Below are 14194 nucleotides of genomic sequence, written 5' to 3'. Positions count from 1 at the left end.
GTGTAGCCTCGGGCTACCTGAATCTGTTCAGCTGAATTTCGCCTCTTTTTTTTTTTTTTACTTCTTCACAATACTTGATGCGTGCGGCTTAGATAAACCGTTTCGAGGATTGTTCGAACTTTATTATGCTGACAAAAGAGTTCTCACGGGACACGCGGGTATCTGCGCTATAAAACTGCTTGTCAAAGGTTCAGAACGGGATAAAGGTCTGAATGTGGACCCCACCTGCGAGAGAAAGGAGTTGTGGTAGGGCCCTGAAGAAAGGAAACCCTACTTGCAGCGGAGGAAAACAACACGGAGAGCCTGACACTACTTATATGTTTGTGCGTGATTATTCTGTAGTTCTAATCCGTCTTACAATGTTACAAAACATTCAGACAGGAGGAGGCTTTAAAGCGGTAATTGGGCGGACTTATACCGGCAAAACTCAGCTCAACCACCTCTCGTTGCATCTCGCTCGTGCTTGATCAAGATTGTGGCTCAAGAAATCAAACATGGGTGTGTGGATTTAGTCTGATTCAAAGCATATCTCTTAATTCCCTCGGATGTCGGGACGGAGCAGATGATGTGTCAGACTGGATGGAGGGTTCTTGTCAGGGGGATCCGTGTGTTTTTCGGGCGGTACGGGTTTTTGATGTGACACAGAAGGAGCCAAAAAACTGATGACTCATTGGCCCGTTTTCACGCCTCATGTTGGATTAGCCATCACATGCAATAGGCTGCTTAATATGAATTGTGTAATTGCCCTCAATCCCTGCAGAATTATTTCATAAAATCAGCTTCTGTTTCGCTGCGTCACCTTCATATGTAAAATCAAGGTCTGTAGTTTATCTGTTTGGGCTTTAAAGTCCATTCAAACCCCATTTTGGCAAATCTATTTCAAAGTGAAAACTAAATTGTCCGTGTGGGTCTGATGGGTGTTTACATCCCAGCATGCATTTACCCTGAACAGGAGCCGGTTCCAGTCCACAACATGAATAAACAAGCGTTGCAAATATTTTTGCGTGTTTCTTTTTCAGACGGTATCAAGATAAGTTCTCAAAAACAAAAGTTGACATACTCAATTGACCTTAGATACTTTGATTAATTGTCTAATCAATCTACTGTGATTTCCCGTTGCCTGTAAACTCCACCCATCTGGCACTGGAGGAGGCCAGAAACACACAATGAAGCGTAATGTTTGCAAATACTATTTGCCCCAGGTCGGGCTGATAGACGGTTGGCTTTCCTCTGTGGGAGAAACTCAAGTTCAAATCCAGTCTGTCACATCAGCACACCTTGCTCTTTAGGCTGCATTATTCATCGCAATCCCTGCATTATTCATTTCACTTAGCGTCACATTTTGTCACTTGGTTCGTTTACAAAGAAACCCCTTAAAGTCTCTACGATCACAATGGTGAAAAAGTATTATCGTCTCATCCTTTTTTGCTGCATGTGAGGACCGAGGCCTCTGTGCACTCCCGCTGCCTCGCCACCTCTCCCGCCTCTGTGGTTTTGAGGTGTTTGTGTGGCATGCCAGGGTTTTTATCTCAGAGTGGTGACACCTGAACCAAGACTCTGACCTGGGGCCAAGCAGCGCCTCCGGTGTCCCTCCGGGCACCACCACTGCTGTCAGCTCCGTGTTTGAACAGAGCCTCTGCAGAAACAACTGCTGAAATGTGTCTAGAAAAAGACATCTTCGTGACATTTAGCAAAAACAGAGGGAATTCAGTGATATGTACTGAAAGGTCCATCACTGGTGGTGGAATATCGTAGTCGGGGGGGGGGGGGGGGGGGGGGTTACACAGCAGTGTGCCAAGTGCACAAGCCATCTTTTGGCCAAGACTCGATGTTCAAGGTCCCAGTGAATGGCAGGCAGTCTCACCTGCCCTGGTTGCAGCGCTGCGAGCCTGGCACAGACAGAACACCAGACTGGAGGTCAGCCAGAGTGAGCTTTAATGAGGCTGAAGCCACACCAAAGGCTGGCATATCCGTCCGCACTCCGGAGCACCTGTGCCACACTGTCAGCGTGATGAGAGCTTAAGTTGCCCCAAAACAGCCCCCTCTTCCTGTAATTAGCCTAACAGTTGGTTTGTTATCACACAAATCATTTGCCTTCCTGAAGCATTTTTGCGATTTCTGCTCTTGTCTGAGCCGATTTTTGCCTCGATCCAGCACGACGCCCGTTTCTAACTCAACAGCAGGAACACCAAACTACTTCTTAATTGGCTATAATCACAGGAATATAACTACATGTGTGTTTTGGTCTGAACACAGCTCAGGAAAGGTTGCTGATTGAAGTAGAATCGTCCTAATACAGGTGGGGAATTAATGACAGAAGAGCTGGGTGTTACTGCTTGGCTTGTGTGCAAGGAGCCCCCCTCTCCTCCCCTTCTCCTTTCAAGGAGAGAGCCCAAGAGGAAGTTACAGTTAGGCGCAAACACATATGTCTGCCACAACTATGGCGGGTAAATACAGGACGTTACCAAGGCTTAATCTGTCGATGAGGTGGACTTTGGAAGGAAGACAGTGTGTACGAGACCCTATGGGTGATCCCTTCCCATAACCGATGCATCTAGATCAGTTTAGGCGCCAAATAGATTGTTTCCAATAAGGACTGTCCGCCTCATGCACGTTCCCACCCTCATTCTTAACGAGCCTACTTTATGAATCAGACACGTGACAATATACTGTAATGATATCAATGTGCGTTTAGATTCTTATTAAATAATAAAATGCTTTAGCGCGTGGGAGGGGGAGGGGTGAGCAACAAGGGTGCACAGCGCGCGTATTAGTGCGGGTCTATCTTCAAGTTGTATTTAGATGTGTGGAACTAAAAGGTGAATTCCCTTCTGTTTGCTCCCATTTCTTAAGGAAACGTGTCCAAAGTCATTCCCGTGCGTAAACATCCACGTTGTGGGAACTGGTAGGAACTATATCCATAAACCCCAACAATCTAATCATTTGTGCAGCGAGTAAACTCTTTATTGTGTTAATTCAAATATTTAGTAGATACGAGGTCACGGCGAAATCAGACGTGCGCGCTGCGCGTCCACGAGCGGTTTTTATGGCTCCTGGGAAATGCGTTTTGGTGCGGAAAGTTCTCCCAGACGCAGTTCAATTACCGCACACATACTGAAATCACTTCCCCGACTACGCTGCTTCAGATCTGAGCCAACTGAGCTGAGTGCTGTCTGTCTGTCTGTCTGTCTGTCTAACCTTTGCTGTGAAATCTGGAAAATGGAAGGGTGAAAAAAAAAAAAAAAAGAGGGTTTATAATTGATGTTTTCCCATGGAGCAGCCCCTCCTCCCCTCAACACGGGCTAACCCTCAGGTGGAAGAAATCTTTTAAGATTTTTTTTTTTTTTTTTTTTGTGGGATAACATCAGGAGGGTTTGTCTAGGCGAGCCAATCAAATCCCTCCCCTGCTATAGATCGGTGCTATAATACAAAGCAGTAAAAGCGGTCGCCTCACACAAGCGGCTGCAGCTCGACCAGAGATCCCGTGGCTTTTAATTCCCTCACTACTTTTTTTTTTTAAACCCTCCTTCGATGTGCCCCGTTATTACCATTTGTCTGAGGCGTTCATTTCCGCACCTGCCACAGTAGAGACCGGGCGACGGCGAAGTAGAGGAGGAGACAAGGACATTGCGAGAGCCGGGAGAGGCAGACGGTATAGAGATAGACAGCGGCGACTCGCTTGAGATCTTATAAAAAAAAAAGAAAAAAGAAAAAGGAACAAAAAAATGCTGCTCTGGAGCCGAATCGTATTGGTCGGTCTCGTCTGCTTGTCCTTGGTGTCCTCTGGGATGGGATGCGGACCGGGCAGGGGCTACGGCAGGAGACGGCACCCGAAGAAGCTGACACCTCTTGCGTACAAGCAGTTCATCCCCAACGTGGCGGAGAAGACCCTCGGGGCGAGCGGCAGATACGAAGGCAAGATCACGAGAAACTCCGAGCGATTTAAAGAACTGACTCCCAATTATAACACAGACATCATATTCAAGGATGAGGAGAACACCGGTGCCGACAGGCTAATGACTCAGGTAAGGAGACAGAACCCCCTTTTCCCCCCTCTCTCCCTTACTGCCCGTCTCCCTAACGCACCATCACTCCGCACTGCAACAACCTCCTTGTCAGACCGATTGCGCACCTTAAGTGAAGTCTGTTTTACCCGCTGCTGAACTCTTCACACTGAGCCTTTTAACTTCCCCGTAAAAGCAGATGCGCTTTTATGCACCATGCACGGGAGTTTTTCTGTGTGTGCGTGTGTGTGTGTGCAAAAAGGGCTGCAGGCTTGAGGCGAATGTAGAAAATCCAGCTGGAGAAGTGATGTGCAGGCGGACAGTCAGGACACTCGGCCTTCATGATTGTGACAGTGTATTTAAAATATTAATGCGCCCCTCTCCTCATATCTATATTTGTATCTTTGTGGGGCTCTATTTGGGTGTTTTACGGTCGCACATTCACGCCGCGTTACATTGTTTTTTCGTGGGGGCATCCGGCATGTGTCGCCTATTTTACGCTTTAAAAAAAAACACCCGCAGCTTCTTTTTAAGCGCCTTTTTCCTTTATTCCAGCACCAGAATACGGAGCGCTGGGGAGATGCGCACCGCTTCAAACAGCCGGGCTTATTCAGGCATGGCGTGGCTCATTCAGACATTTTCTCGCACAGGCTGCTGTAATTTAGCCTTTTCGCATGGTGTGCACCGGTGCGTGAAAACAGTGACATGTCTCCCAGAGTGTTCTGAACACTATCAGGACTTCATACATGGGTGGGACTGGGTCAATTATAGGAGCGAGGCGCACGGGGGGGTGATGCTGTCTTACTTGCACGGATGATGGCATCTTTTTGTGTGTGTAATACTCCCTCCTAATGTAGGCAGTTAGTTATCAAAGCTCGTTGTGTACAAGATAAGACGATGCTCACAACGCGTCGGAGAGATGGAGCCTTGATTTCGCTCCTGGCTGCAGGATGCCGCGTCTCTTCGGCATGACTTTTAGCACTCAGATGCTGGTGAATTATTAAAAGCGCTTGGGTGATATTGGCTCAGTAATAATAAAATGCCGGTGGTGATGGTGGCGGCGGTAGTGGTGGTGATGAAGCCAGGCGCGCGCCGGAGTGCCTGAACCCGTGCCTCGCACCATGCATGAGCACGAGCTCCGATGAAATATTCACTGTGCGTGCGGTCTCGGCGTCCCTTTCTCAGCCCTCCCCACATCTCCTCTGCGAGACACCTATAGGTTCTCATACACACAGATAGCATGAAATGACGGGCGCGTGGGGATGTGATGCCCAAACCTGGGGTTCAGGGACCCCCCACGGATCCTCGATGAGGTCCCAGAGTCTCTAGTAGAACAAAAAACAAAAAGATAATTTGATTTCACTGTTATTTCAATCATTTGTGAGGGAATTGAGTAACATGTGTCTGCAAGGATTTCAATCTGAGTAAAACACCCCACCTGCTGTATAAACAGCTGTGTTTACAGGTTTGTGTGAAATCATACAAACGAGGTGGGAGTCCCTCAGAAAAGATGTGATTATATCAGGCATCTGTAGCTGAAGTTTGTCTAGCCTCAGAGTAGCATCTTTGGAAGCTGCGTAGTGTTTTACAGATAACTGTTTTTAGTTGTTTTTTTATTTAAAAGGTCAGTAGTTGTGGCTTCTGCTTCATCTCCTGCTTTCCACTCAGCATTTACAGAAAACACAACAACAGGCTCTAAGTGTGACATGTACATGAAAGGGCTTTTTAGGCACCCCTCACTGGGACTGAGCCGCAATTTGAACTTATGACCTTTGGTCAGCGGGAAGCCATAGTAAGTTAAAACAGGTGACGTTGTTCTTATCATACATGACATTGTAAAGCCGTCAAATTAGGGTATGTACGTCCGAAAGAGAGGGACTAGCCGTTAAGAAGTCTACTCTGTCAGTGGCATAAGCATCGTCACGTGGGAACGCACGCTGTGCCAACGGTCTTTGCCCCGTTCCACGGCTTTACGCATGAGGTGGGTTTTTACGCACGGACTTTTACGCACGAATACAGTGGGCTTTTCCTTGCTGTCTTACGTTTTGGAAAATAGATGTTGCATTCGTACGTGTAACAAGGCACGTGCCTGCTTAGATGTGCGCAATGAATGAATTAATCAATCGATTAACTGATGTCCAGCCAAGGCTGTAATAGTTTATACTTGAAGGAGCGCTTCAACAAGCATACTCCTCGGAAAGTTGCCAATAGAGGCGTTTAACAGACATTTACAGATGATGTTTCCTGGAGTGACGGGGCCACTCCCACCATCTAATCCACAAATTAGAGCTGCATGTTCGGTCGTAAAATATTATTCGTCTCAAAATAAGTGCAGATTTTCTCTTGTGGAAAGGAGAGATCTCTTAAATGCAACGTGTTTCCAGCGAAGTTTCGTTTGAATGATATCAAACAAGCCGTAAAGCAGAATAAGGTTTTCCAGTGATATCTAATAATACTCGATTCCTCTGTTAAATCATCCACATCCACAGTGCGAAATGTTACTTTTTCATTTGTTGGCGGTGCAGCGCTGTTAGGAGTCCCCACCGTGCAGACCGGTCGGGGGAAAGAGATGAGCTGGCGGCTTGTTTGCACTGACAGGTAGCTGATAAGTGTTTCCTCTAACCAAATCATTTGTGAAAAGATTAAGAGGGAGGCTGTTGAACAACTTTACCCCGAGCACAAAGCGCCGCGGTCTGGGGCGCCCTGCTGGGCTTCACGGTGGCTGAGCAGAATTTGGCTTGATTTGCGGCACACGACCTAATGAATTAATAAATAGGTTAAGCTTTACGGCTCTTGACTCCGACAATCCCACTCAGAATGTGGGAGGTTTTTTTTTAGGGGTCGTTTTTTTTGTTATTCAACACATTCTACAAGTGTGATATGCTCATAAAACACTGATATACGTGGACGCCCTTTTTTGTTGTTTTGTTCTGCGAGTTTCGGGCTCTGTGTGAACATTCCTGCTGTAGGACACGCAGGCTGTCCATAAAGGGGAAAGGACAGTGGGTCACACACAGACGCTTCTCTGTGCGCCCATACCATCCCTGGATATTTCACAAGTCTGTCAGTCAGCGGCCACAACACCTCGACTTAAGGAGGCATGTCACGTTTCCCCAGACTTTGCAGGAGAGGAAGAATGAAAGTTTCCCTCCGCGGTCGCCCTGAAAAGACTCTTTTGTGATGTTTTATTTGACATATTGCTCGAGTGTCGAGAATAGTTGTCTTGGAGAAGGCCAAGCATCTTCATTGAGAGCACGGGGAGGTTGGGGTGCGACGATTTATTTATAGGACAGACTCCAGATATTTTGAGGCAGCCAGCTGCTCTTGGAGATCACCTTCGTATCATCTGCATATCAATTATTGATTTAAAGAAAGCAGACAAGTTGCCAACCAACAAAAGGGAACTCGCTCATTTCGTGGCCTAATACAAACTCATGAATTTATGATGTTTGTGTTCGATGCCACACTTTTTTATTCCCTGATAGAAAGGGATGCTGCATGCTCGCACCTTTCCGAGACCAAAAGACCCATGTTATAGGCCAGTGAAGCGAATGCGGTGCCTTATCAATATTTCATCGGCAGCTTTCTTATCCGAGATGTGCCCTCCGACGCTGCTGCTCACACTGAGAAATGTAGGCTCGGGGATGCAGCTCGGCTCTCAAGCTGGGAGGAATCGGGGGGCGTCAGGTGGGGATGGGGAGGTCGTGCAGGCGAGGCCTCCGTGACTTTGGTTTTTAATCGTTATGGGCAGCAGACATATGTATGAAGAGTAATATCTGGCGGAGGAAGAGGAGAAAACTGTGTGGCGCATGCTATTGTCATACATACATTCAAGCACCTGCTACTCCTGGCAACAGCGTTGCGCCAATATAAGAATTTTGGTGGCAAAAGCTGCTCCAGATTCAGACCTTTCCACGTTTTGCGCCTCTGGATGAGATTATACGCGCAACGCTATGACCCAACAGGTGACTAATCCGTCTAATGTCTCCCCTCCCGCAGAGATGTAAAGACAAGCTGAACTCTCTGGCCATCTCGGTGATGAACCAGTGGCCCGGGGTGAAGCTGCGGGTCACCGAGGGCTGGGACGAGGACGGACACCACTTCGAGGAGTCGCTCCACTACGAGGGTAGGGCCGTGGACATCACCACCTCGGACCGGGACAAGAGCAAATACGGCACCCTGTCCAGGCTGGCGGTGGAAGCCGGATTCGACTGGGTCTACTATGAATCCAAAGCCCACATCCACTGCTCCGTGAAAGCAGGTAAGGCTGCGAGATGAGAGGAGGACCTCCTCATTCCAAGAAGTGTGCCATGCGCACTGTGGAGGGAAATAAGCAGATGTATGCGTTTCCCGTCAGGTGCGATTGTGATCTAGACGAGCAGGTGCAGCGCTGGGAAGAAGCCTTATCTTTCAGACAACTTGCATGCGACATTAGAGTTCCTTCAGCTGTTCGTGAGGGGAAAGGTAGAGCAGATTAGATGTGAGGAAGGAGTCAGAAGCGAAGGTGTGTCCAAAAAACAGCGTGAAATGCAACAAAACGTCTGTTTGTACCGCAAATCATGATCATGAATACATCCTCAATTATCCTTCAGATAATGATGAATCAACAAAAGCGCGCGCTCGATGTTTGTCTGCCGACTACACGCATTCATTTTGACCAGATTTTTTTTTTATGCACTATGAAATCTATTTCTATGAATGATGTATGGGCACATCCCCGCCTGTGGCGTTCTGAGCATTTCCCATGCAGCTTATTTCTTGATCTTACATCGCCCCACACCGTCTCCTGGTGGGAACCACGACCAGAAGCCAACAAGGCTCCTCGCTGTGACCTAGAAAAGCACATTTATTCATCGGATTTTATTGATTTTATTGTCTTTTGCACATTATTGGAAGCCGAAATAAGATGCTGGACGTTTTGGGGCAATATTTTTGGATTTGATCGACGAAATAATTCCTCGCTTAAGGTTTTCTTTGCGGATTTCATTCTTAACTTTGAGATCCAGACAATTAATCTTAATCGTAACTCCTTTTGTGGGGGGTAGAATAACATTGCAGGCCCAAAACTAAGCTCAGGGATACCTATGGCGCGTAGGGACTATTTCTTCGCACCGATTCACCAACCGTGGCCACTTTTCCCTTTGCTCGGACTTTATTGATAAATCCCTTACTTATCATTCAACACACACGTTTTGAGATCACAGCATGGGCCGGGCCGACGTGTCATTAGGGGTCATGCGACTTTACCAAAAGGATTTGGCCGAACAATGTTGAATTGCTTGGGGTAAATCTGGTTTTGAGTTGTCACCTTATTTCATGCTCGGGAATCTTAAAAGAAGATTAAAAGCCCCCCCCCACCCCCCCAAACCCAGAGGAGGAAACCCCCCTCCTCCCCGCTGCTGTGTGCAGGACAGTGTGATCCGAGAGACTGGTATGTGAAGAGCTCCACCAAGGCCAAAATTATTGTCATCAAGCCTGACAACAAAGCGGGGAGAGGTGGTAGAGAGAGGGCACATTGATGTTGCACAACAGAAAGCATTTAAGAGTCCGGGCCCTCATTTAAATTCAAATCTACAACTCGAGAGGCTTGGAAAAGTGGCTCCACTGGGTAAATAGTAGTTGTGAGTCGCCTATTTGTGTGAATTGTCACATAGAGGTTTCTGCACCTGAGTAAATATGGGGACGAGGAGCTGGGAAAGGCGTAAGTGTTCTTTACCGAGAGTCGCTCGATCCACAAGCTGATTTAGAATAACAATGGCCGCTCTTTATTGGGTTTTTTAATTAAGAATAGATGAGCCAAGGCTTTCAGTTTTTTTTTTTCTCTCGTCGCAGACAACTGTGGGCCAAGCCAATACGCATTTGGCATGGAGGGGCAGACAGACATCATTATGCAAAATGCATATGGCCCACCATGATAGGAAGGAAAAATACAAATACGAGTTAAAAAAGGAGGGAAAAGGAGGTTATTGAATGGGCTTTTGAAAGGGGAGGTGGTCCTGGACTGTAATGGCTCAAAGCACCTGTGATTTATTATTCTAGAGTTCTAAAAGTGGTAAAAAGCTTAGAATATTGCTGCTTTTTGGGACATTTTATGTCTAGAATGTATTTTAAATACGTTTCCAGGAGGCCTACCGTGGGTTTCTAATGGAGGAAGACTAAATAAAGCTTTATGGTGGTGTCAAAGAATTGTATTTTACCAACACAATCTTTTATTCTAACAGAAAACTCCGTGGCAGCAAAGTCCGGCGGCTGCTTCCCAGGATCCTCCACGGTCACCCTGCAGGACGGGACCCTGAAGGCGGTCAAACACCTCCAGACCGGCGACAGGGTCCTGGCGGCGGATGACAACGGAAACCCCATTTACACAGACTTCATCATGTTCATAGACCAAGACTCGACGACCAGGAGGCTCTTCTACGTGATCGAAACCGACTCGGGCGAGAAGATCACCCTCACGGCCGCGCACCTCCTCTTCGTCGGCCACAACGCCACGGGGGAGGAGGAGGAGGAGGAGCGGATGTCGGCGGTCTTCGCCAGCCAAGTCCGCTCCGGACAGAAGGTGTTCGTGTTCGACGCCGAGCGACGTCGACTCGAGCCCGCCACCGTGAAACGGATTTACACGCAAGAGCACGAGGGCTCCTTCGCGCCGGTGACCGTGCAGGGGACCGTGGTGGTGGACCAGGTCCTCGCGTCCTGTTACGCAGTGATCGAAGACCACGAGCTGGCGCACTGGGCCCTGGCACCCGTCAGGCTCGCCCACTGGGTGTCTTCGTTGCTTTTCAGCTCCCAGCCTCGAGTCAGTGCGCAGAACGACGGGGTGCACTGGTACTCCAAGATCCTGTATCAATTAGGAACATGGCTCTTGGACAGCCACTCGATCCATCCACTTGGGATGTCCGCATACTCAAGTTGAAACCTCCACTACAGGAGCAGAACGAGACTTCAATGTAGGACACACGAACTATTCAGTAGATTAAGAAATAAAAAAAATAATAATAATCATTAAAAAAAAACGAACGAACGAACAAACAAGACAAAGGCCCCAGCGGAGTTGGGATATTTATTTCAGTGACTTTTCCATGTGTCCCCCCCTTTCAAAGAATGAATGGAGCCTTAAAAAGTTTCTCTTTGAATAATTTATTCTCATGTGAACTCGCTGCTGTCACACAAATGGATTCTGAAACGGTGTGAGCGGCAAATTGTGCATAATCTATTTTTGTATATCTCAAATGCAAAAAAAAAAAAAAAAAAAAATGAAAGAAAAAAACGAAGAAAAAAAAACGAAAAAGAAAAAAATATCGCAAAGAGAAAGAAGAAGACGACCATGTAGAAAGGAGCTAACTTTGACAGGTGGTAATGTTCATATGTGCATATATGTGCAACTGACTGTTATATTTTGGGGAGAACAAACTTCGCGGGGTTCCATAAATTATATTTTTATACACAGAATTGTAAATTAGATTTTGACAGATCGCTACCGAATCACATTTCGTTATTTGAAATAGTGTAAGATATGAGAATATATTTTAATTTAAATACAGTAGTTGGGAAAGTATTGGAAAAATCTTGTACTGCTTGGTTTATTAAGAATTTTATTATTTTGGAAACTGTTCGTTTAAGTTGTCGGAGAGGGACAGATATTCTGCCTCGTGTCTGCATTCTCTGCTTTTTTTCCCTTTTCTTTTCGTTGTGTTTCTATTTTTCTGTTTTCTTCTGAGAAAAAATATTAAAATGCAGATTCTGACAATTCAGTAACAGCTAAGGTAGTACTGAAACAGTTTCGTTAAATAAATTAATAAGTAACTCCTGTAAATGTACTAAAATGTATTTTTCTTTTCATATTTTGTAATAGGGAAATAGTTTTATAGAAATGACCTGAGGCAGATGCAAAGTTTGGATAGTCTATATAGCCAGACCATACCAGTTAACTTTCATAACAGGGCGATGCGTCAAAAATGTCTAGAGTTTATTATTTATATGTTTATTACAAAATGAGATAAAGAAAATCTTCAAACTTGCAGTGGTTACATGTCTTTGTCTGAGTGACCTTTCACAGGAAACGCAAAGAGGGACGTTTGAACGACGCCATGAGGCATTTTCCGGCTAAAATTAAAGTCTTAAAATATAGTTGTTGGAATCAAATCAGTTTTAATTCACATCTTCACTTTTTGATCCAAGTGTGTGCATTTATTTGGGGTGGTGTTGTATCATTACATAACTTAAATTGAATGAGCTTCACTGGGAGAGTACAAGCGAACAATTTCGTTTGCCAGCTTTTACGAAAACGTGCAGAATATCGCGCTTTGAACTACCTTTTGCGTGCTTGCGAAATGTTGAGAGCCCCTGTCAAATTTAACGAGGTTTGCCCTCCGCAAATAACTCCTAACTTGCAGACAAATGAAACACGAGTGTGTTTGTTGGCCCCTAAATGTGCTTCACGGTGTCTGCTGGTTGAGGTCAGATTGCTCCATCAGGGGACTGACAGTCCGGTCCAGAAGAAGAAGAAGAAACACAGTCACTGTCTCAATTACAGCTTAGTAGAACATTTGTCAGTCTTAAACAAATCGATATAATCCTCGGGGACTTCTAATCTGCGTGTAGGAGTGAATAATGACGTTCTGGTGATTATCCCTGCCCTATGTTCTGCGGTATTAGAAGGATACATATCTTTCCAACATTGATTACAGCGTCAGTTTCTCCGTGTTAAGTTGTACAAGTGCGACACCATGCGGTGAAACACCGGTAGTGCTGATTTGGCAACGCAGGGAGATATCCCCACAGCTGGAAGTTGCTTTATGTGACTCAACTCACAAACAGAAAGGAGCAGCTACTTGTGTTTCTTAATTAAATAAGTTCATTTGTGAACAAAATGGCAATGCTTTTAAAGATTCAAGCCAATGCATCAAACTTGATTAATGCACGTGCAGACAAAAGTGCAAATTATGAAGATATATGAAAATACAAATGAATGTGAATCTATTTTTTCCCCCCAATAAAAATCACAAAAATGATCAGCTTTCCCACCCGGACTTATCAAAGTTAAAAAAGAGGGCCAACGAACCAGTTTCCAAACACTGTAGCAACACGAGCAGGAATTCCACTTCCTTCTCCCAGGTCGCCCACATTGTGTCTCCTTGTTGATACTGCGAGGTGGAAACTTTGGGGAGGGACAAAGCGGGCCCATCTCTGCCGGCGCTGTGACCTTGGGTCCCTGACGGATACAAAAGCGTCCGCGCAGGGCAGCATTCCTCAGAGCAGGTAAACAGAGCCTCCTCTAATCCCTCTGGGGGCCCTCAAGTCTGCCGGAGCTCAACAACGGCTTTTACAAATGTTGACATTTGCAAACACGAACAGTCTGGCATTCTGGAAAACAAAACTCCCCGTTTCTAAGAGGGTTCTGCAAATGGCAGGGCCTCGTTCTTTCTGGGTCGACATTTACTCCTCCATGGAAGAAACCAGCAGACTGATCGAGACGTAGGCCGGTGAGTTGGAGGGAAAATACACTTTTACAAAGAGCTGGTCCTAAATATGGCAACACAACTTTACTACTCCTCCCTTACTATCAATACACCTCAATAGAGATAACTTCTTAAACTAGACTTTGAAATACATACACGAGAGGAGAGATTGACCAACAGTAGATGGATGGAAGAAATGATTTGATGATTATGAAAGTTTTTGACAAAATAAGACAAATAATCATGACTTCCAATGGTGTAATAATGTAGGAGAGTGACAACAATGTCAAAAGTGCTCATGAGCTCCGTTGAAGCTATGAAGAAGATTATGTGTACACGGTTTCAAATATCTTTTAACTGTTTGAATTAGCATTTAAACGTCACAATCAAAAGGCTCAACACATTGGTCTCTTTTTAAACTTATTCTCAGTCTCAGATATTGGCCTCCCAATATCAAAGAAATAAATAAGTGAACCCTTGAAGGAGTTAGCAGATTAATCGGAGCGTTCACAAGGTAATAAATGTGACAGAAAGAAAGAAAAATACTGCTCACAAGAAAAAGAACATTGAACCAGCCTCACAAGCAGATGCAACTGCTTTTAAAGGGATCTTTAACCATTTTTTCCCCTTAAAAACCCACTCCTTCAGATAACACCTATTCCAGTCCAGATATCTGACTGAAGGACCTTGGTGGGTTTAATCCTAAAAAATGTGGTTTTTAACTCACTTGTC

At 45.6% G+C, this 14194-nt stretch overlaps 1 protein-coding gene across 1 annotated transcript; it reads left to right on the top strand.

Annotated features, from left to right (window-relative positions):
- Positions 1-3248: 3248 nt before the first annotated feature.
- shha (sonic hedgehog signaling molecule a) lies at positions 3249-12022 on the top strand. The gene is made up of 3 exons (XM_084034249.1): positions 3249-4025; positions 8004-8265; positions 10226-12022. The coding sequence occupies exons 1-3, from the start codon at positions 3726-3728 to the stop codon at positions 10915-10917; spliced, it is 1254 nt and encodes a 417-aa protein (XP_083890375.1). The 5' UTR covers positions 3249-3725; the 3' UTR covers positions 10918-12022.
- Positions 12023-14194: the final 2172 nt, after the last annotated feature.

Source organism: Eutrigla gurnardus (genome assembly GCF_963514095.1).
Source record: "Eutrigla gurnardus genome assembly, chromosome: 18".
In the NCBI taxonomy this organism is placed as follows: domain Eukaryota; kingdom Metazoa; phylum Chordata; class Actinopteri; order Perciformes; family Triglidae; genus Eutrigla; species Eutrigla gurnardus.
Note: the sequence above shows the minus strand (reverse complement) of the source record. Positions and strands in the feature narration are given on the sequence as shown.

What these genes read in the sequence shown, in the direction of transcription:
- shha (XM_084034249.1), top strand. Translation starts at nt 3,726, where the DNA reads ATGCTGCTCTGGAGCCGAATCGTATTGGTCGGTCTCGTCTGCTTGTCC. An exon ending in CCGACAGGCTAATGACTCAG is followed by an intron (nt 4,026 to 8,003) that starts GTAAGGAGACAG and finishes CCCCTCCCGCAG; the next exon opens with AGATGTAAAGACAAGCTGAA. An exon ending in CCACTGCTCCGTGAAAGCAG is followed by an intron (nt 8,266 to 10,225) that starts GTAAGGCTGCGA and finishes TTATTCTAACAG; the next exon opens with AAAACTCCGTGGCAGCAAAG.